The sequence below is a fragment of the Bos grunniens genome, chromosome 13 (genome assembly GCF_055505025.1).
Source record: "Bos grunniens cultivar Pamir isolate PY7600 chromosome 13, Bosgru_T2T1.0, whole genome shotgun sequence".
In the NCBI taxonomy this organism is placed as follows: domain Eukaryota; kingdom Metazoa; phylum Chordata; class Mammalia; order Artiodactyla; family Bovidae; genus Bos; species Bos grunniens.
The window spans coordinates 16,448,098-16,470,134 of record NC_141177.1 but is presented as its reverse complement, the minus strand read 5'-3'; the positions used below and the strand labels follow the sequence as shown (position 1 = coordinate 16,470,134).

General features: G+C 49.5%; 1 protein-coding gene and 1 long non-coding RNA gene across 7 annotated transcripts in view; one reads left to right on the top strand and one right to left on the bottom strand.

The window, feature by feature from the left end:
• The window catches only part of KIAA1755 (KIAA1755 ortholog), a 38,723-nt gene that overhangs the window by 12,221 nt on the left and 4,465 nt on the right, over positions 1 to 22,037 (bottom strand). For 5 of the 6 annotated variants that reach the window (XR_015138637.1, XR_015138638.1, XM_086330866.1 and 2 more), the window contains exons 2-7: positions 13,580 to 13,777; positions 8,181 to 9,525; positions 7,503 to 7,700; positions 4,500 to 4,623; positions 1,545 to 1,638; positions 414 to 500 (exon numbers count right to left, since the gene is read on the bottom strand). Coding sequence is in view for 4 of the 6 variants with exons in the window: in XM_086330866.1 (XP_086186992.1) it covers positions 414 to 500; positions 1,545 to 1,638; positions 4,500 to 4,623; positions 7,503 to 7,700; positions 8,181 to 9,525; positions 13,580 to 13,777 (2,046 nt within the window). In the remaining 2 variants the exon portion in view is untranslated. Of the gene's footprint in view, positions 1 to 413; positions 501 to 1,544; positions 1,639 to 4,499; positions 4,624 to 6,723; positions 7,014 to 7,502; positions 7,701 to 8,180; positions 9,526 to 13,579; positions 13,778 to 22,037 lie in introns of those variants that run through there. The other variant, XM_086330870.1, reaches the window with a different exon arrangement.
• LOC147360267 (uncharacterized) lies at positions 340 to 21,000 on the top strand. The gene is made up of 4 exons (XR_015138639.1): positions 340 to 590; positions 13,610 to 13,700; positions 17,199 to 17,276; positions 20,158 to 21,000. It is a non-coding gene; the product is annotated as an uncharacterized LOC147360267 (long non-coding RNA).

The window sequence follows — 22,037 nt, the reverse complement described above, 5'->3', positions numbered from 1 at the left end:
GCCCAACCCAGAACCACTTAATCAGTACTTGGGGAACCAGTGATTCCCCACGAAATCTGTAGGCACCCCTGGTGGTTGAGTGGTAAAGATTCTGCCTACCAATGTAGGGCACACAGATTCAATCCCTGGGTCGGGAAGATCCCCTGGAGGAGGAAATGGCAACCCACTCCAGTATTCTCACCTGGAGAATTCCATGGACAGAGGAGCCTGACAGGCTACAGTCCATGAGGTCGCAAAGAATCAGACGTGACTGAGCACACTTGCACACCATGGGGGCTGGGCAGGAGCCTTGTAGCATCCAGGCCTCATATCTAATTGACTTGCACTCTATTATTCCAGGGCCACCATTCTTCACCCCAGCTCAGCGCAAGCCCAACTCCTCTGCACCTCAACCAATGCTGCCTTCCCCTTACCTGGATGTCAGGTAGTGCCTCCAGCTGGAGAGCTGCCTCCTTCTCCCCCAGGAAAAGCATGGCACGGATGGAGGCTGGGACCAGCGCCTGTCAGAGAGAACCATTTCAGAGCTGATCTGCCTAGGCCCTCACCGAGCTTCCCCTCTAAGATGCGGGCAAATGGGCCATGGGGACAGGGTAAGGGTTCCGCATGCCTGGGATCCACATGGAAGGGAGGCCTGGGATCCTTATTTGGAGGATGAGTCAAATGATTTATTGGGAGTCATCGGAAGTCAAGGGAACAGCAGGTTCAAGCTGGGTTGCAGACTTTCTGGGTGCCCCGCCCCCTCTGGGTCTCAGTTTCCCCATCCAGAAAGGGAGAAGTAGGAGGAGATGGGGTGGAAGTCAGACCACAAGGTGAGCTTATCCCAAGCTTCCGTTTATGCTGCTGCCTGTACTGGTGAGTTATGAATCTCTTCCCTGCCCCATTCTCAGTTGGTGAGATTTACGTGAGCTAAACCTCAGCCAATCAGTGTGCCACAGTCCCCTGACCACAGAGGTTGACTGATGGATGGACACCTGAGCCAACGGGGGCTAAGAAGGTCCTCAAGAAAGCTTTTGCTGGGACTTCTGGGAAAAGAATTGCTCTTTTCTTTTGGATTTAAATGACAGATCATATGAAATTAGAGACGGTGGGGACCGCACAGCCAAAAGAGTGGGTCCTGGCTGATAATGGCACTCTCCCGGAGGAATGGAGCCAGAAATGGGGAGAGAAACCAGATCCTGGGGACAATATCTGAGCCCCCAAATCAAGTCGTACTTGAGGCTGGATTTAATTTCCAGACTGAGTCACATCAACCAATGACCTTTGTCTTTAAGCATGTTTGGGTTGGGGTTTCTTTTGCTGCACAGCATGTGGGATCTTAGTTCCCCAAACAGGAAACGAACCCAAGCCCCCTGCAGTGGAAATACAGAGTCTTACCCACTGGACCACCAGGGAAATCCCCTGGGCTGGGGTTTCTATTATCTGCAACTAAGGTTCCCTGCCTGGGGTCCCAGTCCTAGCTCTGAGCATCCCCAGGATCTGTGAATATCCAAAGGCCTCCAGTGCTTCTAAAACTTGGTAGGCTGAGGCTGTCCACTTCCACTCACCTGGGTGGCCTGCAGGGCACTGACCAGACCGGGATGTGGGGGCTGTTTCCTAGCATCAATCACAACTGCCAACCCCTTAGTTTTATCTTCAGGCCTGTGGGTGGTAAACAGAATTGGCAGTCTTATTGGTTGAATCAGGCCCTCGAAGGGGAAGGACCCAGTGGAAGGTGAGGGAAACTGGCTGCCAAAAACCTGGGTACTACTGCACTCTTCATCCTACAAGACAAATTTCCAGTGCCTCCCCAAGCCCCCAACACACACCACTTCCAGAGAGCCCTCCATGATTCTTCTCCAGGCAGAGCGTATTGCTCCCTCTTCAGGCCTCCTACAGTACCTCACACAGCTCTCTCAGACACCCTAATAATCATAAACTATATGCTACTATCCCAGTTGCAGTAGGTGAGTCACCCAACCTTCATTCACCCCTTTTGTTGGGGGAGAAGGCTCATTTTGTTCAAGAATCCAACTTTCTTCCTATAACCACATCCCTTCCGCCCCCAGGGCCTGGATTCTGATTGGTTGAGGCCAACAGCTGACCCAATTCCCCTGGCCAATGATTGGTTTAGATAGGGACCATGTGACATTTTCTGGCCAATGAGATGTGAGGAGATGTTTCTTGGAGACTTCTGGGAAAGACATTTTCTCCTTTAAAATGTTCTTACAAAGAGCTATAAGGCAGAGACAAAGACTGCTACATTTCCGTATCAGATAAGACATTTTGAGTTGGAGTTTGTTACTTGCAGCCCAAACATCCTCACCGGTTCACAGGGTACTTTTCAGTGATTACCTTGGGATTTTCCAAACAGTTTCAATTGTCAGTAAGGATGCTTCACTTCCACCCCTGCTCGTCCTTCAAGAAATGTGTCCAGTGGGTAGGGGGTGGAGCCAGGCAGTCTGTGGTTCCAATTACCCTGGCCATTCGATCAGACTGGGAAAGTAACCCCCAACTGCCTTCAAGTCTTACAACCACCCAAGTCACAGACCAAAGCCAGAGGTGGCCAGTGTGAGATGTGGAGCTGTGGCAGTGACCTGGGCATGTTGTTTCACCTCTCTAGAAGTCAGTTTCCCAGCTGTAAATGGGGCTAATGATAGTGTAGGCTTCCGGGGGCTGTGATGAGGACTGATGGATTAGAAACAGGGATGTCAATGTCTGCTGTTATCACTGTCGTGAGAGGGGAAACTGAGGTGCTGGGCAGTGACATAGCACACAGTGAGAGGAGGCTCTTGGAGGTGAGGACAGGGCTCTGACTTCAGGTCCTCACCTGCTTCTGGCTGTGCCCATACTGGGAGGGAAGTTCATTTCCACCCCTGCCTCCACTGCCAGCCTGGACACCCATAGAGGTCAAGGCCCAATATAGGAGGATTGGGGTCCCCAGCACGACCCAGTATGAAGCCTGTCTCAGGGCAGGTGCCCAGCAATGGTGGTTCACAACAGGAATGAAGAGGCAAGCCCAGCATATGAGAACCCCATGCGCAGTGCTAAAGGAAATCCCCAGGTGCAACCCTAAAGGAAATCAGTCCTGAATATTCGCTAGAAGCACTGATGCTGAAGCTGAAGCTCCAGTGCTCTGGGCACCTGATGCGAAGAGCTGACTCATTAGAAAATACCTTGGTACTGGGAAAGGTTGAAGGCAGGAGAAGGGGATGACAGAGGATGGGATGGTTGGATGGCATCACCAACTCAATGGACATGAATTTGAGCAAATTCCGGGAGATGGTGAAGGACAGGGAAGCCTGGCGTGCTGCAGTCCATGGGGTCGAAAAGACTCGGACATGACTGAGCGACTGAAAAACAACAAATGCGCAGTTCACACTGCACCTCACTTCCCTTTTTGTGATCATGCTTGGTCCTCACAGCCCACTTGGTCATCTCCCTTTTTCAGGGGGCATTTCAGAGAGGCAAAGTAACCACTCCCAGGTCACACAGCAGATTGGTAGGGGGCGGGGGTGGATTCCATCTCCCCTTCAGACGGGAAAAACCACTCCTCTTTGGACAAAGGGTAGAAAAATCTCAGTGGCCAGCAGGTGGCAGTGTTGGCTCCCATGGGGTGGAGTTGGAGGAGGAGGTTCCAAAGGGTCCCCCGACTCCCTCCCCAGCCCACCTCTGCCTGGGCACTGCGACTCAGAGGAAAGATGGAATCTCTTCCCCAGGCAGTCCAACCTGAAGTCTTATGGGAGGTAGAGGGAAGGGGCGGTGGTAGAAATAAGCCTGGTCATCACTCATCATCAGTGATGAGTGAGCCTCATCACTCACTCATTCTTTTGCTCTCTCGCTTATTCATTCCTTCACCCATTCACCCTTTCCTTCATTTGTTCAACAAATATTTATAATTCAGATCAGTTCAGTTCAGTCGCTCAGTCTGTCTCTTTGCGACCCTGTGGACTACAGCATGCCAGGCTTCCCTGTACATCACCAACTCAAGTATCACTTCCTCAGGGAAGACTTCCCTGATTTCTCAGTTGAAACTAACCGCCCCTCGCCCTTCCTTTTACAACGGAGGCTCTCAAAATGTGTTTGCAGCCCACCCACATCAGTATCACCAGGAAACTTGTTAGAAATACACATCGTCAGGTCGTATGCAGACCAGTCAACTGAACCAGAAACTCTGGAGGTGGGGCCCAACCATCTGTTTTAACAGCCCTCCAGATGGTTCCGATGCCTGTTGAGTTTGAGAACCGCACTGATCTACGATATCCCTGTTTTCTTCACCACACTAACACTCCCGAGAGCTGCTGGTCCGTGGCTGGCTCCTTGCATACCATCCATCTCCCCCACCAGCCTGGGAACGCCCCCGTGTCAGGGACTATCCTGCTTTTTTGGTCTGTCCTGCTTTCTTCCCATCATCTGGCTCAGGACCAAGAGGATGTGATGTCTCTTCATATGGTACCTGGTGCTGGGCTCTGGGCTGAGGGGCCGAGGGGGCATGGGGTGGTCAGGCTGGCCCAGCCCCTTACCTGGGGATGGTGCACAGGTAAGAAAACAGCTTGGTGACCTCCGAGGCCGTGCACCACGGCGCCTCCCAGGGGCCCTTGGTGGTCGACACCAGGAGCAGGGGCCGCCCCGCCCTGTCCCGACCGCCTGGAAGAGAAAGCACACACATGAGCAGTGAGCACTTTGCTGGAGCCCCTTCTATAGGAACCTACTCTGTGGCCTCTAGGCTTTGCCTGTACTAGTCCCTCTGTCTGGAATGCCCTTTCTCTTCTCCATCTGAACTCCCATTCATCCCTCAAGACCCAGTTCAAAAACTACTTCTTCAGAAAAGTCATCCCCAAAACCATCCTCCATGCGGAGGCAGCCTCACCCTTCTCTGGGCACCCCTTGCCCTGGGCACCTTGGGCAGAACAGAGCTCACAGAATGAGCTTTGGGATCACACAGACAGGAACTGAAGTCCCAGTTCTGCACTGACTTGTTCTGTGTCCTTAGACAAGTCAGTGTGTCTCTGAGCCTGTTTCCTCATCTGTTAAATGGGGAGAATACAATACTGAGCGGATTAGGCTATTTCAAAGACTAAATGAAACAGTTCCTGAGAAACATTTAACACAGGGCAAGGGCCTCATAAACAGCAGTTGTTGTAATAGCCATTATCTCTGTCCTCATCTCAGCCCCCATGTAGTGAGTGTGCATTCCACAGCTGACAGGTCACTATTTACTCTTTTTTTTTTTTTGGCCATACCACGCGGCATACGGGATCTTCCCTGACCAGGGATTGAACCAGTGCCCCCTGCACGCAGAGTTTGGACCACAAGGGAAGTCCCACTATTTATTCTTGCAGACATCTAACCATGATTTCTCCACAGACTATTTCCTGTTCCAGGAATCCAGACAGTGTGCCCCATGCTCCCCACAAGGGTCAAGAGTCTGAGGCCCAGGGGGTCAGCACAGTCTGTCTACACTGTGGGGAAGGGAAAGTCTAGCAGGGGGAAAGAGGCCCTGGCCACTGGAAACTGGGCCTGTCCTGCACTCTGGACTCACAGCCCTGACCCCCAGAGTCACCTCACTCAAGGCCACCCTTCAGTGAGCACTGTCGACTCCGTGCAGGTACAACCCCCTCCGCAGTGTGGAAGTGTGGGAGACCCTTTGTAGCTCATGAAGCCTTCAACAAACTTAACCACCTTCGCAAGTGTTGCCTTACACACGGGTGCAACCATCTAGAACACAGAAGGATTGTGAGACTTTGTGAACAATTAACATGGGGGCGGGGCTTCCTAGATGGTGCTAGTGGTAAAGAACCCACCTGCCAATGCAGGAAACATAAGAGACGCAGGTTCAATCCCTAGGTAGGGAAGATCCCCTGGAAGAGGGCATGGCAACCCACTCCAGTATTCTTGCCTCGAGAATTCCATGGACGGAGGGGCCTGGCAGGCTGCAGTCCATGGGGTCGCAAAGAGTCAGACACGACTGAAGCAACTTAGCACCAATATAGGAACAAACAGCCTGAGCTTCAACAAAGATGACCAAGAAGACAGACAATGTCCTCCAGGAGTTTTAAAGTGACAGAGCAGGGACTGCCCTGGTGGTCCAATGGTTAAGAATCCGCCTTCCAATGCAGGGGACAGGGGCTCGATCCCTGGTTGGGGAACTAAGATCCCACATGCCACGGGCAACTAAGCCCCAGCACTGCAACTACTGAGCCCACGTGCTGCAGCTAGAGAGTCGCCCACAACAAAGAACCCACATGCCAGAACGAAGACTCGAGGCAGCCAAATAAATAAGTAAATATTTTTAAAAAGGAAAACAAAACAAAATGACAGATCAGTGTCCCCCCGGATACGTCCGCAGAAATTTAGATGTCTATGAAATAAAACAGACTTGCAGGACAGTCAGTTCCCAGAAAGCACAGTGGTTTCTCTTGCTTGGAGAACTCTGCACATGCTGTTCTCTGTGCCTGGAACACCATCCCCACCGTTTTACACAGATAACACCTACTCATACTACAGGACTGAGTTTCACGTTACTTCCTTCAGGAAGTCTTGCCTGACCTCTCCTCTACCCCAAGCAGCCCAGGGGCCTCATCGCGCCTCCCAAAGTCCCCTGTAATGCCACAGAGTCACATTTTACTGTGAATTATAATAACCTACTGTAATAACCTGTTGAATTTACTCCCAGAATATGCTTCCTGAGAGCAGGCTTGGTTCTCTGCTGAAGCCTCAGTGCTAAGCCCAGGGTCTGACGCACAGTAGGTGCTCAATAAATCTTTATTGCAAAGATGAAAAAATGTTAAACAAGAGTGATAACACTCTCAGTACTGGATGACGTTGACACCCCAATCAGACCCCCGTTATCAGGTCAGAGCACTCATCCCCCAGAGGCTGTAGTTACAGGCTGTAAATTGGCCCAGAGATGTCCCCTTGTCTGAAGAATTGCCCTCCGCTGAACTGGGTCACGGGTTCACTTGCATCCTCATCCCAGGATCAGCCTGCTGCTGATGACTCACAGATCCAGGTGTACAACAGGTCAGCCCCTGAACCTTAAGATAGAACAATCTCTGTGATGTAATTCATGCTCCAGAGCTGCCCCACCCTCAGAGAATCAGGTCACATCCTGGCTTAGCTTCTCCCCTGCCTTGCCCTGCCTCCCTCACTCCCCTTCCCCTGAAAGCAACCTTCAGGAAAATAAATCACTACCCCAAGGATCCCTGTCTTAAGCTTTGCTTCTAGGGAACCTGACCTAAGACATTCACCTTGATGGCCTCACTGGAAGTAAGACAGATGGATGGATGGAGGGAGGGAGGGAGGAATGGATAGATGGATGAAGGAATACCTAGAAATTTCTTTAACCTCCTTCATTGGAAAGATGAAGAATCTGAGTCCCAGGGAGGCCTGGTCCAGAACACAGGCATCTAGGACCTTCCCTGCTCCCCCACACCCACCAACATCTGAAGATTGTCAGCCACCCCATCCCCACCCCCACCGCTCCCTCCCCTTCACCTCCACTCGCCCCTACAGCCCCTGAGGACCTGGCAGGCATGCAATCCTGGAATGGAATATCTCCACGCTCAGGGCCCCAATCCTGGGCTCAAGCCCTGGGGGGTCCTCGTCCAGAGCGGGGCTTTTTTCTGGAGGGCCGGCAGAAGCTTCTGGGAAGTCAGCCTTTTCCTCAGTCACTGGGTCTGAGTCAGCGTCTAGGCCAGATGTTTCGGTCTGAGTTGTTCCAGCTGCGGATAAACAACAAAGAATATTGCAGAAGATGGATTTTCCCAGGGAAAATGTTTTCTCACATTCTGCCTAACGATAAGCGCTTACAATATCGATCTCCTATGTGGCAGGCATTGTGCTGAGCTCCTTACTATTGGTGTTGTCTTTGAACCGCAAAACAACTCGAGGAGGCAGACGAGATCCTCACTGCACAGACAGGGAGACCTGGCCTTACAGAGGTTAAGTCATTGATCATGGTCACCCAGACAGTTTATGGCCAAACTGGGGTATAGACTCAGGCTGTCTCAACACAACCACAGAATCTTGCTCAATTACAGGCTCAAGAGACCTTAAGCTTCTTGACATGCCACCCCATGCTCTAAGCCCCTGAGATGGACCCAGCCCAGATGAATCTCGTCCCTGACATCCTACACCACCTTGTCACCTGATCACATCTAGAGAACAGTTGCCCTCTCCAGCTGAGCATGCAGGCATCTTACCTTTCCCTAAGCACTTGGCTCGGTTGGGTTTGGGTGAGTAGAGTGAACACAAGACTTTCCAGGGCCCATCATGCTGGAGTGAGGCTTTCTCTGGGGCCGCAGGGGCTTGCTTCTGCCCCTTTAAGAATGAGAATTTGAGCCCAGGAGTGGGCGACCCAGTAGAGGAAGTGTTTCGACCAGGGTTGGTCACAGGTTTGGCAAGTCTCCCATTGCCCTGTTTGGTCCTCTCTTCCATCTTGGTTTTGGAGGCTGGAGCAGCAAGAGGAGAAGCTGGGCAGAGCCGGGGAGAGGATGCTTGTTTTGGTCCTGGCTTGAGCTGGACCACGTTCTCTGAGTTTCCCTGAATGCCCTGTGTCTTGGAGGCGGGTGGCTCTTCTGAGCCACCTGTCCCGAGGCCAGATGCACAATGCAGTGGGTTTACAAAGATGCTGAGGTATGGCTCTCGGGGCTGGTGTTCTGAGTCTTGGGTAGGGACTTTATCATTAGCCTTTCTCCTCAAGCCCCAAACACAGGGTTTCTCCCCCAAGCTTTCAGGCTTCTCACAAGCCCATTTTTCCAAGGAAGGCTCTCCACTGGCCCCTGACAGAGGAAGCATCCTTTGAGAGAAAGGGATTTCCTTGGTTCCAGATAGCTCTTCTGGTGCCCCCAAAGGATACCCATTGGGCGTCGACACCTCCTTACTGGGAGACCCTTCTCTGCTCTCTTGGGAAAAGTCCAGAAGAGCCACATACTCTCCCTCCAGGTCCTGGCTGGCCACACTGTCCACCCTGAAGCCCACCTCCCCAGGTCCAGCTTGCTCCACCTTGATGAGTCCTGGGTACTTGTTCCTGTGTGTCCTGCCCTTGCCCAAACTCTGGACAAGCAGCACCTGCCTATCTGGGCACCTGGCCTGGTGCAGCTCTTGAGAGCTGCTCAAATCCAGTGCCTCTAACTGAAGGGACTCCCAGGCTGGGGAGAGGAGATGCACTGCTGGGGGTCTGTCATCCACAAACTCTGGGCTGGTTATCTTGGTCCAGGGCACAGGGGCCATGCCATCTTCTGAAGCTACCAGGCAGTTGTGTAGGGGACTGCCCTCAGAGTCACTGTTGATGGCCTCCAGCCAGGCTTGGGTGAAAAGTAAAGGATAGGATGACTCAGGGACAGGCTTCGTGTCCACTGTGCGGAGGTCCACAGAGAGGCACTTGATCGTGAGGCAGACGGACTGCTCCTCCCGGGGCTCGACTTGGAGGTAGAAGTCACCTTGGCGTAGTAAGAGGGGATTGAGGGGTGCCAGGTGGACCACAACCTCATCCCGCAGGCACAGCGGCCAGCCCTCGTGCAGGAAGAGGCGGTGTGAGTAGGGGGCCTGCAAAGAGGAGGAGACAGCATCAGAGAATCGGGCTCTGAAAGCCCCGCCCACGGGTTTCTTCCTTCCCTCTCCCAGAAGGAACGTTGAACAGGTCGAGGACTCAGGTGAGGCAAGAAAGGTGCCTAGGACACAGCATCCAAGGAGGCCCCGCTCTCAGCATCCTGCAAGTCACGCAGCCCTGAGAGGAGTGCCTCCTTAAACATTGGGCCCTCCATGCCTCTTGCTCCCCCTAGTCCTGGCCCTGACCTTGAAAATACCAATACTTGCTCACCTACTGGGCCAAGGGAGAAAAGCTCTGAGCGCCAGGCACCAGTTAGCAAGAGCCTTTTCCATGAGGATTGTCCTGCTGGCTGCCTTCTCCTTTCCAACCATCAAAACTCCTCTCAACCCAGTTCAAGTTGAACCCTCCACTTTAGGGCCAGGGAGACATGGGTTCCAAGGTCTGTATTGCTAACTTGTGCAAATGACATAATTTCTTTGAGCCTCAGCTTCCCTATTTGCAAATAGGAATAATGATTCATATTGGTATTATTAGGACTTTCCCATGTGGTAAAGAATCCGCCTGCCAATGCAGGAGATGCAGGTTCAATTCCTGGGTCAGGAAGATCCCCTGGAGAAGGAAATGACAACCCACTCAGGCACTCTTGCCTGGAAAAATCTCATGGATGGAGGAGCTTGGCTGGCTGCAATCCAGGGAGTCACAAAGAATCAGACACAACTGAGTGACTGAGCTCAGATACCAATACACACATTGATATTATTGGGTTGGTATGAGTATTAAGTGAGATCATAAATACATGTATGTTTTTTAAAAAACAATGCAATGCGTAAAATGTAATGAGTAGATGTTCGTGCATGCTCACTTAGTCGGCGCTGTGCGGGCCCAGTGTTCAACAGTGACACCTAGTGGCATCAACAGAAACAACAGCTTCACCAAACTGAAAACAGGTCTTTCTCTTCCTGACTTGGGAAAGAGTCTGATTCCCGCAGATCAAATAAGCTCCAATAATCTCATGTAATTTGGATGAGTGTATGGGAGACTTGCAGAGAATGACACTGAACTTCCTGTGAATCAAGCAGGTGTTTTCTGGAATTATGAATTGGGGGAATGATGAGATCCGACCATACCTGTACCTGCCTTGTTGATAAGCCAGTTCATTTCAGTTACACGACAGATTTGGCTATCTCCAAGAAACTTTCTATCCATAAACCACAAGTCTGTGCGTTATTTCACCCTCTTCATATAGTCCTCTGCTGTTTACAGCATCTTTCCCCCTCCCTCCACTTCTCAGTGAATGAGATGAAACAGCCGAGTGGTATTTTGCAAATAGCAAATCACCATAGAAATGACTGTTATGATCATCTTATTTGACTCACAGTAATTCAGGAGTGCAGGCAGTTCAGGAACTATCATTCCCACTTTACAGATGAGAAAATCAAGGCTCAGAGAGATGGAAAAAAAAAAAAAAAAGCCTCGTCATCACACAGCTGAAAAGCAGCGAAAGGAGGACTTGTGCTCACATTTAGAATCAGCCATATGTTTGTCTCCAGTCTCCCTAGGCTTCATTGATTGTGGCTGTCTGTCTGGGTGCTGGTGGTTACAAAGAAAGACTTTGAGGCCAGAGCATTCTTAGTTCATAGGGAGAAAGGAGACAGTGGTAAAGTAACAGCCAGCAGCTACTGAACAATTTCCTCATGCCAGGTTCTGTGCTAAGCTGTGTGTATCATCTCAGTGAGGTATGTACATCCTGTGTTATTAACATGCCTGCTTTCCTTATGAGGAAACTGAAGTTCAGAGAGGAGACACGGATCCCCCAACTTCATAGTGATGGAGACTGGATTTGAACCTTGGGCACCTGACCCCTGGGGGCATACATTAATTCCATGCCACCACTCCCTGCTCTGTGGTGACACAAATTCACCTATAATTACAATTAAAGTTGTCCATAATTTAAAATATAAAAAATCTAACTATTGTGATCTTTGCCCCCAGAATAAATGGGAAAGGAACAGTGCAAATGCAGTTTTAATGGCCAAATAAAAGAAGCTGGTAGATGTATAGTTTGTTAGGGAGAAGAAATAAAGATGGGGAACCACTGTGTGTGTGATCAGTGGCTCAGTCATATTCGACTTTTTGCAACCCATGGATTGTAGCCCACCAGGCTCCTCTGCCCATGGGATTTTTCAGGCAAGAATACTGGAGTGGGTTGCCTTTTCCTCCTCCAAGAGTGCTTCCCGACCCAGGGATCAAACCTGTGCCTCCTACATTGGCAGGCGGATTTTTTACTACTGAGCCAGGAGGGAAGGATGGGGAGGATACAGCTTAAATAATGTCAACATGGATATGTGGAAATTGGCTGCAATGTTTCAGCGAGACTCTTTCTTCTCGTCCAAGAACAGTGAATGTGTATGGAGCTATTTCTATGTGCTAGCCACCGTGCTAAGCACCTAGAATGAAATGACCTATTTCCTTCCAGTTCCAACCATCTCTTATTCTAGCCTCCTAAGCCTGAACTGCATTCAATTCTTTTCTATCACTGAAATGATGCACATAATTCCTCCATTTATTTCTGTTCCTGATATGCCAGGTCCCTGACAGATATGAGCAACTCAGGAAAGGCTAGTAGGACCTAAGATGCTCTTAGCAATTCTTGAGGCTAGAGCAGTTAGGGGTGGGCATTGAATAACAGAAGGGCAGAGCAGAATCAGCAACTCTGAAGGATGAGGGTAAGTTCCATGAAGCTTTTGGTCTCCAAAGACCTCTCCCTAACCTTTTCTTAAAACAATCTCCACCCTCTGAGCACAGAGGGAGGTATACGATTCAAGTCTGCAAAGTCCTCCTATCCATTCCTCTGGCTGCAATAATTGGTCCAAGGATAGACACAGGATCCAAACCTGGCCAATCCTGGTACCTCATTCCTCTTGTCTCAATGATTGGTCCAAGCACGGGAGCAAGACTCAAGCCCAGCCAATCAGGATTCTCCCTTGTGGTTTTCTATCTGCAACTGATGGGGAAGAGTTCATTTTCTTCTTCAGAGTAGGGTTTGATCCTGGTGCTGCCCTGGGCTCCACCCTTGAGGAAACACCTAGCTTGTAAGAATGATCCTGACAAGCAGTAGAAGCAGAGACAAGAGACAGAGTCCTGAAGGGGTCTGATTAGTGGATCACCTCAGACTCATGTCAGGATCACCTTGTCCTGACCTAAGTAAGGATCTGTCATTTGCAGCCAATGAGTTCTGCCTAAAACACTTTTCTTTCCACTTTGCCTCAGGAGAGGGCTCCTTGAGATCTGGGTTTGAAGGAGTCTCATTGACTTTCCAGGTGGCTCAGTGGTAAAGAATCTTCCTGCCAGTGCAGGAGGCATGGGTTCGATTCCTAGGTCAGGAAGATCCCCTGGAGGAGGAAATGACAACCCACTCCAGTATTCTTGACTGGAGAATCCCATGGATAGAGGAGCCTGGCAGGCTACAGTCCATGGGGTCACAAAGAGTCAGACAAGCACTAGTATGTCTATTGCATCCTTAAACATTGAAGACATAATTAACCATTCATAGAATCCCTTCTTACTGAGCCAACCAGGTGCTCTAGGCGGTCCCTATTAATTGATCAAAGTTGGTATTCGTTCATTCATCATCCAGGGAGGAAAGCAAGAGTTCTGATGCCACAAGGGCTCCAAGGAAGGTCTGGGACATTCTCTACTATTTCTACTGAAGCTTTCCCACTTCAGTCAAGATAGCCAGTTGATGTCCACAGTATCAATTCCTGGGGGCCAGAGAATCCACATGGATGCTTTACCCAGGCCTCCCTCCTTGTTATTTAAAGTGCAAATGTGATTGACTCCTAGATGTCAGAGGGTAAAGGCCCAAGGGACCTTCCTGTCCATCTATGGGGCTTAAGTCTTTTGGGGGGCAAGCAATTAACACCCGAAAACCATCCCACATCCTCAGTTCGTGCTCTTCAACAAGACACACACCAGCCCATTTCCTTCTCTGCTCACCTCCAGCCCTTCTGGGAGAGCTTGTACCCTGACCTCATGTCCCTTTCAACTTACACAGGCTGCTTCACGCACTTGTTCACACAGGCGCTTGGCAGGGATCAGGAAATCCAGGAGGAAGTTCAGTCCATCGCCCCGGAAGTCAGAATCCAGGAGACGGAACACCTGACCCAGGATGGTAGGTGCTGTTGCCTCAAAAGGGGGATAGAGGCCCGCCAGGGCGTGCTGGATGGCTGCATCCAGGGATGGGGGGTCCTGCGGGGGACAGGAGAAGAGGATGGAAGGTGATAGCAGCAATAACAATAAGAGTAGTGGCCACTTCCCAGGACCTTCCTGGCCCCATGTGACTAAGGTCCTGGCTAACTCTGACTTCCTCTGCTACCCCTTCCCACTCACACACCCCCTCCAGCCACACTGCTTTTCTTCCTGTTCTTCAAACACTAGGCAAAATCTCACCTCAGGGCCTTTGTACTGGCTGTTGCCTCTGCCTAGAATGCTCCTCCTTAAGACATCCTGATTCCCTCCCCTCCTGTAGCTCTTTGCTCGGTTATCATCTGCTGGTCCAAGGTAGAGTAGAACAAGGGAAGGCATTCAGGTCAGGGCCAGAAGGGAAGGGGTGGTCAACAATCCCAAATCTGGCTACTTAGCTGACCTGCAAGCCTGCAGTTTGAAGGTGAGCCACCAGCAAAGCCCAGCCTGGATCAGGCAAGCCCCAGCCATATTCGGACACATGAGTGATAATAAGTGGTTGCTGTTTTATACTACTTGTTTGGGGTGGTTTGTTACACAGCTATAACCAACAGATACAAGTTGGTATAATTGATACAAGTGCCCATATTCATATATGGAGGATGCCTTCCCTAGGTGTTTCTTGGGAACAGACCATCAACACATACCCTCCTAAGCCTACTCCTTCTCCACAACCCTACCTTAGTGATTGGCCCCCTCATCCAGTCAGACTCCTAAACCAGAAATCTGCTCATCATCTTGCCCCTTCCTCCTGCCTCTCCTGCCCACAGGCAACTGTCAACTGTATCCTATAGTCTTCTCATCTCCAACAGTTCACCAACCCACTCCCTCTGCTCTGTTCCCCTTCCTTGCCTTGATCCAGGTCCCCATCACTTCTTTTACTGAATCACATCGTCACTGGTTTCCCATCTCTAGTCTCCTTCCCAGCCATTTCTCCAACAGGACCCCAGGGTGATCTTTCTCAAATGCAAACCTGGGGGATTTCCCTGGTGGTCCAGTGGCTAAGATTCCACACTCCCAATGCAAGGGGCCTGGGTTTGATTCTTGATCAGAGAACTAGATCCTACATGCCGCAACTAACAATCTCGCTTCCCAGGTAGCTCAAACAGTAAAGAATCTGCCTGTAATGTGGGAGACCTGGGTTGGATCCCTGGATCGGGAAGATCCCCTGGAGAAGGGCATGGCAACCTACTCCAGTATTCTTGCCTGCAGAATTCCATGGACAGAGGAGCCTGGGGGGCTACAGTCCATGGGGTCGTAAACAGCTGGACACGTCTGAGCAACCAGCACCACCACCAACGATCTCGCATGCCACAATGATGATCGAAGATTCCATGTGCCACGATTAAGACCCAGCACAGCCAAATAAATATATATATATATATTTTTTAATGCAAACCTGGCCTTGCAAGTCTCCTGCTCAAAACCTGCTCACAGGTTTCTCACTGGCTTTAGAAAGCAGCTAGCCTGGCCTCCAGCCTCACTATTCTCCCCAGGCTTCTGCCACAAGGACACAGCACTCTCTTCCTCACTTCCAGGCTTCGCACATGCTGTTCCTTCCTCCAGGGATGCCTCCCACCTCCATGCTCACTAAACTAACTCCTTCTCATATGCAACATCCCAGCCAGTCCATCATCTCTTCCAGACTTTCTCTGACCTCCCGCTCCCATCCCAGCTGGGTCAAGTGTCCCCTTTTCTCAGCCTCCATGGCGAACGCCACACTGATTTTGTCTCCCTTGGTGGAGCCCAGGCTCCCTGAGGACAGGAGTGGTATTCAGAATAACGCCCCCCGCCCCCAAATGCCCACATTCTAATCTGTGGAACCTGTCACTAAATCCCCTTACGTGGCAAAGAGGAACTAAAATTGCAGATGGAATAAAAGTTGCTAATCAGCTGGATTTAAAATGGGGAGATTATTTTGGATTATTCAAGTGGGCCCAATCCAGTAACAAGCATCTTCAAAAGTGGAAGAGAATGCAGAAGAGGCAAAAGTCAGGAGGAAATGTGACCGTGGAAGAAGCATCCGAGAGAGGACATGCTGCTGGCTTTGAAAATGGAGGCAGAGCCAAGGAATGTGGGCGGCTCCAAGAAGCTGGGGAAGGCGAACGGATTCTCACTGAGAGTCTCCAGGAAGGAATGCAGCCCATCAACACCTTGAAGTGAGCCCAATGAGTTGGACCTGCTGATCTATAGAGAGATGCAAGATAACAAATTCATGTTGCTGTAAGCTACTAGACTTGTGGTCATTTATTTCAGCAGCAACAGAAACTAACACAGCCAGCTCTGGCTCCTATTCATCTAGGGTCTTCGTTCCTGGCATAAAATGGGTTCTCAGTAAATGTGGAGGGATGAATAAAGTGTCCCTCTCTGAGTCACAGCTTTTCCACCTGTAAAATGGGCAAGTGGAACAAGGCCAGAGGTTCCCAACCAGGTCTGGTGGGATCCGTGGGTTGTGATTTTCAGCTCTTCAAAAGCCTGATGAAAGCCCTTTTGGTTGCCCCAGATTGGGTGCCGTTATGAGTCCATCTATTGTTGAGGGGTGTAAAGGAAGACGAGAATAAATAAGACTTCAACATAAAGAAGGCCTATCTAGGGCAGAAAAATCATTTTTCTAAATGAGGTCCCTGGAGATAGGGAATAAAATAGAGACTTTGAGGAGAAGGAAAAATGCATTTCTCCATCCCAGAAAGATTCCAATGCCAGGAGGCTATAAAGCAAGGGATGCTAGCTCAGGGCATTTAGACAAGTGTCAGGGTCACTGCTGGGTCACCAGCACCCACAGAGCTGAGCGCAAGGGAGGCCCTCTACTGCTCTCTGTAGAACCAATGAAAGAATGTCTACAGCCCCCATTCTGAAGGAAGGAGGGTCCTGGCATGACAGCAGGAAGCTCAGAGGGGACACACCCCCACACACAGCAGTGCACAAGCCCAGGAGGCGCTATTTTCACACTAGCATGGGGATGGGGTTTGATTTCGAAGAACAAGGAAAAGCTCATCTGGCCTGGGGACTTCTCTCAATGCCTCCCCTGGCCAACACCCAGTAATCCCAATACCACCTCTCCTCCCTGGCCATCTAATCCTGAGGCCAGCAGTGGGGACAGGAAGTTGGGGGACCCTGTCTGACACCCATGAACACACAGACACCCTAACTCAGGCTGCCACCCGTCCCTCCCCTCTCCTAGGTCCTACTCTGCTGTGCTGCCTGGAGTAGGCACTTCCTTGCTGGGCCTCGTTCCTCGTGGGCACATGGAGTTGGGCTAGCTATGTTTTGTTTTGTTTTTGGAAATTTAATCATTTATTGTCACCTTCATGAATATTAGCGTATCTGAATACCTTTTCTTTTTAATACCTTTTGTACTATCATCATTTACTACTTTTCTTCAAATCCACTCACTTTTTTTTTTTTTAATCTCTTGGTCACGCTTCAGGATTCTAGTTCCCAGACAAGGGAAGGAACGCACACTCCCTGCCGTGGAAGCGTAAAGGCTTAACCACTGGACCACCAGGTAAGTCCCTCCGCTTATTACTTCTTAAAAACTTACATACATAATTGCATCTTTTTAAAAAAATCATTTATTTATTATTTTCAGCTGTGCTGGACTTTTGTCGGTTTGTCTAGCTCTGCCATTTATTGGTCACGTGACCTGGCAAGTTACTTAACTCTCTTTGCTTCCATTTCCTCATCTTTAAAGCTGGAGACTATCATCCTACCTGCGTTAAAGAGTTGAGACAGGTTGAGTGAGAGAGTACACGTAGATTCTCTGCCAAAGTCTAGCACTTAGTAAGCACTTTAAACGACAGCCATCACTGCTTTTTTTGTAGTCAGGTTACAATTATTATTATATCACTACTTTAAATGGAAAAATCAATATAAGTTGGCCTAACTAGAATGTAACTCCAAAAATAAACCAAAGATGCATTGGGTAGTTTTTATATCATTTTATTGATGGGAGGAATTGGGGGCAGGAGGAGAAGGGGACGACAGAGGATAAGATGGCTGGATGGCATCACTGACTCGATGGACGTGAGTCTGAGTGAACTCCGGGAGTTGGTGATGGACAGGGAGGCCTGGCGTGCTGCGATTCATGGGGTTGCAAAGAGTCGGACATGACTGAGTGACTGAACTGATACTTATTTTTTCAATGTATTGAAATATGTATTCGTTTATATTTATTCATAAGTATATTTACATGTATTATTATAATAGCCATATATATGTATATCTCATGTAACTGTGTGCTCAGTTGCTTCAGTCATGTCCAGCTCTTTGTGACCTATGGACTGTAGCCTGCCAGGCTCCTCTGTCCGTGTGATTGTCCAGGCAAGACTACTGGAGTGGGTTGCCATGCCCTCCTCCAGGGAATCTTCTCAACCCAGGGATTGAGACCTCAAACCCGTGTCTCCTGCATTGCAGGTAGATTCTTTACAACTGAACCATTGGAGAAGCCCCTCTGTAAGTGTATATTTATGCAAATAATTTAATATATAACTATAAAATAATTACACATTTATTATATAAAATCTATTTTTACTATTCAATTTCCATAAAAATAAACCATTTAAAAAAAAAGAGTAATGGATTTGCATAGCAACTATACTTCAGTAAAATTTAATTAAAAAAAAAACAAAAGGCAATGGGTAAACAGCGAGGTCCTGCTGTGTAGCAGAGAGACCTACATTCAGTACCCTATGGTAGGACTTCCCTGGTGGTCCAGTGGTTAAGAACCCACCTGCCAACCCAGAAGACATGGGTTCAATCCCTGGTCCAGGAAGATCCCGCATGCCATGAAGCAATTAAGCCCCTGCACTTCAACTCCTGAGCCCGCATGCAGCAATACTGAAGCCCGTGTGCCCTAGAGCCCGTAGCCACGACAGCACGAAGTAGGGAAGAGAGGCCACGACAGTGAGAAGCCACAGCCAAACAGGAGCCCCTTCCCTGCTCACACAACCAGAGAAGGGCTGTGCACAGCAACAAAGACCCAGCACAACCAAAAATAAAAACAGTAAATAAACTTCTAAGAAAGCAGCGCTTGCTTTAAAAAATATCCTCTGGTAAATCACAATGGAAAATAATAAAAAGTGTGTATATATGTATAACTGAACCACCCTGCTGCACAGCAGAAATTAACATAACATTGTAAGTCAACTATATTTTTAAAAAATATTGAAAACAAACAGTAAACAATGAAAACAAATACTGCCATTAAATTCTAGGGATATTTGGTGACTTCCTGAAGGTCAGAACACTCTCTGATCACCACACTCTAGAAAGGTGTTAAAGACATCTTTTCACAGAGGGAGGCTTACTCCCTGGGTGCTCAGATCAGAGGAGAGTTTGAAAGAGACAGACTCTAACCACACTATTCCACGTTACTTAGTTTCACTCTGGGACCACCTGTGACTCAACTACAGTCTGCATCCCAATGTCTGGGGGAAAAAAAATGATGAGCCTCAGTTCCCCATCTGTAAATATGAATTCTAGTCCCCTGCATGTCTTGCTCAGATGACTATTCTGGACATAGAAGGAGATAAGGGATGTAGGAAGTCATAAGAAAAGTAAAAGTTGTTGCTGTTGTTGTTACTGTTATTAATTGTTATTTATTTTTACTCATTCTGTCGAACAAAGCTCAAGTCCTGGCCTCTATATGAAGACATCTGGTCCCTTCCCGAATCCACAAGGGTCACCCCCATACTAACAACAGTTTCCAGGCACCTACTGTGAACCACACTCTCTACTCACACTGCTTGGCCACACACAACCATCCTAGGGGCAAAATAGGAACATCCCATTTTGCAGATAAAGAAACTGAGGTTGATCTGGCCCAAGGTCACAGAGAAGGGGAGAAAAAGCCAGGATCCAACCCAGGTCTGGGAGGGTCAAATCCACCCTCTGCCTCATCACTGGGAGTCTGCCTTGGGGCCCCCAACAGCCACCAGACTTGGGGGCACCCTTCCCAGCTGTCTTGCCCTGTTTCGAGTGGGGCCTAAAGACTCTGTTTACCTCTCACGGTCAGAGGCTTGTAGCCTGGGAGGCCTTGGCTTTTACACATTGGCTCAGCTGGCCGCACACTCTAACCATATATGGAGCAGCCAGTAAAAAGGAAGAATGTTCTAAGTTAACATGATTCTGAGCTCTTGGCCAGAGCACTACCTGCTACAGGCCTGAACCCCAGGGGCTCATAAGCTGTCCAAGTATTGGGGGAAGCACACAGTGACGGGGCCCAGGCAGCTGCAGAGAGGAAAATTGGCCACTCTCCACTCAAAATCAACCGAGCAGCCCAGCCTGGGACCACAGGAACCCAAACACCGTCGGCTAGACGTGGGCCCCTCAAAATGATTTCCGTGAAACTTAATCAACATGTTTCCATTCCTCCCCTGTGAGCACAGCCTGGCTGCACCTTTAACTGCTCCTCGACAGAATCTGAGGCAGGAGACAGCCTGAAGCTGAGAAAGAAGAGGGTGTCACCGCCCAGAGCCTGTCTGTAGCCCTCCAGCCCCCTCCCCTGTGACCAAGTGCCAGAGATGGAAACACCAATGGGCCTGGCCGGATCGGCCCGCAAGGCTGGCACCTGTACAATGCTCACAGACCTTCTGGAATGACCCATGGTACCTTGTATGATGCCAAAGGACAGAGAAGAGTGTCTGTTCCCGGCAGTCTTGTCTGGGCATAAGAGGAGCGGGGAGTATGGGTGTTTGTAAATTTCTGATCAATGTCTTTGCAAAGAGCCTCTATTATTATTGTAATCTTAAGTCTTGTCTTTATCAAGTAAGCAAATAGAAAGTGCACGGGCTTCCCTGGTGGCTCTGACAGTAAAGAATCTGCCCACGATGAAGGAGATCTGGGTTCGATTCCTCAGTTGGGAGGATCCCCTGAAGAAGGGAATGGCAACCCACTGCAGTATGCTTGTCTGGAGAATTCCATGGACAAAGGAGCCTGCTGGGTCGCAGAGAGTCGGAAATGACTGAACGACTAACACAAATAAAAGGCACAGGTTGATGCATTTTTAGCTCTGTACATACCCCTGGAACCACTACCCGAATCGAAAGGTCAAGATTTCCACGCCCCTCCCTGCAAGAAAGAGGTCCCCACCCAGACCACTCTCCTATTCCAGCGGTAAGTATTCTTGTGACTATTGGAATTTTTTTAAAGAAAAATTCCCATGCAGTGTGATCTCCACTGTGTAAAAATGTGTGTAAGCTGAGAGGCCATGAAATAAAGTGTTAACTGTAGTTACCCCTGAGGGCTGTGAGGGGCAGGGGCTTGTAAGTCGCAGTTTTAATTTTCCTCCTCAGTCGCTGGATTTTCCGAACACTCTGTAACTAGCCTGTAGAGATTTTATAATTGGGGGGATATAAAAGTGTGATTGTGGGTGTGTGTTTCTAAGTCTGGTTCCCTTTTTAAATGGTCTCACCAGCTGTGGTTAGCTGGGCCGTTTGAGAGGTGGGCTGAGCTCTTAAAGGTCCAGCTTTACGCATTTGCTCCGACAGGCACAGATTTTAGCATCACCTAGTATCGGCACCTCCAAGCTTGGGAAAAGAGAGGGTGGAGGAAAGCTGAGGTAAGCAGTATCCTCAGGCTACGACCTTCAACCCCTACTCCCCTCTGTGGCAGAAATGCCAAGGGAAGATGAGATTCCACCGTTGACTCACCGAGTCATCTTGGCTTCAGTTTCCCCATCTGTAAAATGGAAGCATTGGGCTTATCTATCTCCAAGGCCATTCCAAGTGGGGCCTTTCTAGAATTCAAGGTATAATCAGATCCAGGAAGGATTGGACCTGGCATGTGGTTTCCCAATGGGGTCAGTTAGCCCACAGGTAGTGAGAAAGTTTACAAAGGGCTGTCTCATCCATTTTCCTACTCAGGTCCAGGGAAGGTCTAAACCAGCAGCCACAGATGCAAATGCCTACAGAGGCCTGAGAGTTGACATGGAAGACGGAATTGGTCTCTGTGTGAGAAAATAACCCCTCTAGCCCTTTGGCGAGTGACCCCTTATGGTGGGCCTCAGAATCAGGGAAGCCGTAGGGAGCTGTGGCTCCTGGGGCACATGCCCCATTTCATCAGCTCCAGCCCAGTGCTGCCTTTGCCCAGCATTGCCAGATCCACTGACATTTTAGTAAAACCTCCCAATATTTTAAAGTTTGGCCAAACCGAATACATCTATGAGCCTGATGCAGCCTGGTGGGTATCAAGCTGTGACCACCAGGCTCAACTACCTGGGACCCACCCCTTGAACTCCTCCTGGCAGGAAAATCTAACCAGTGTTCTG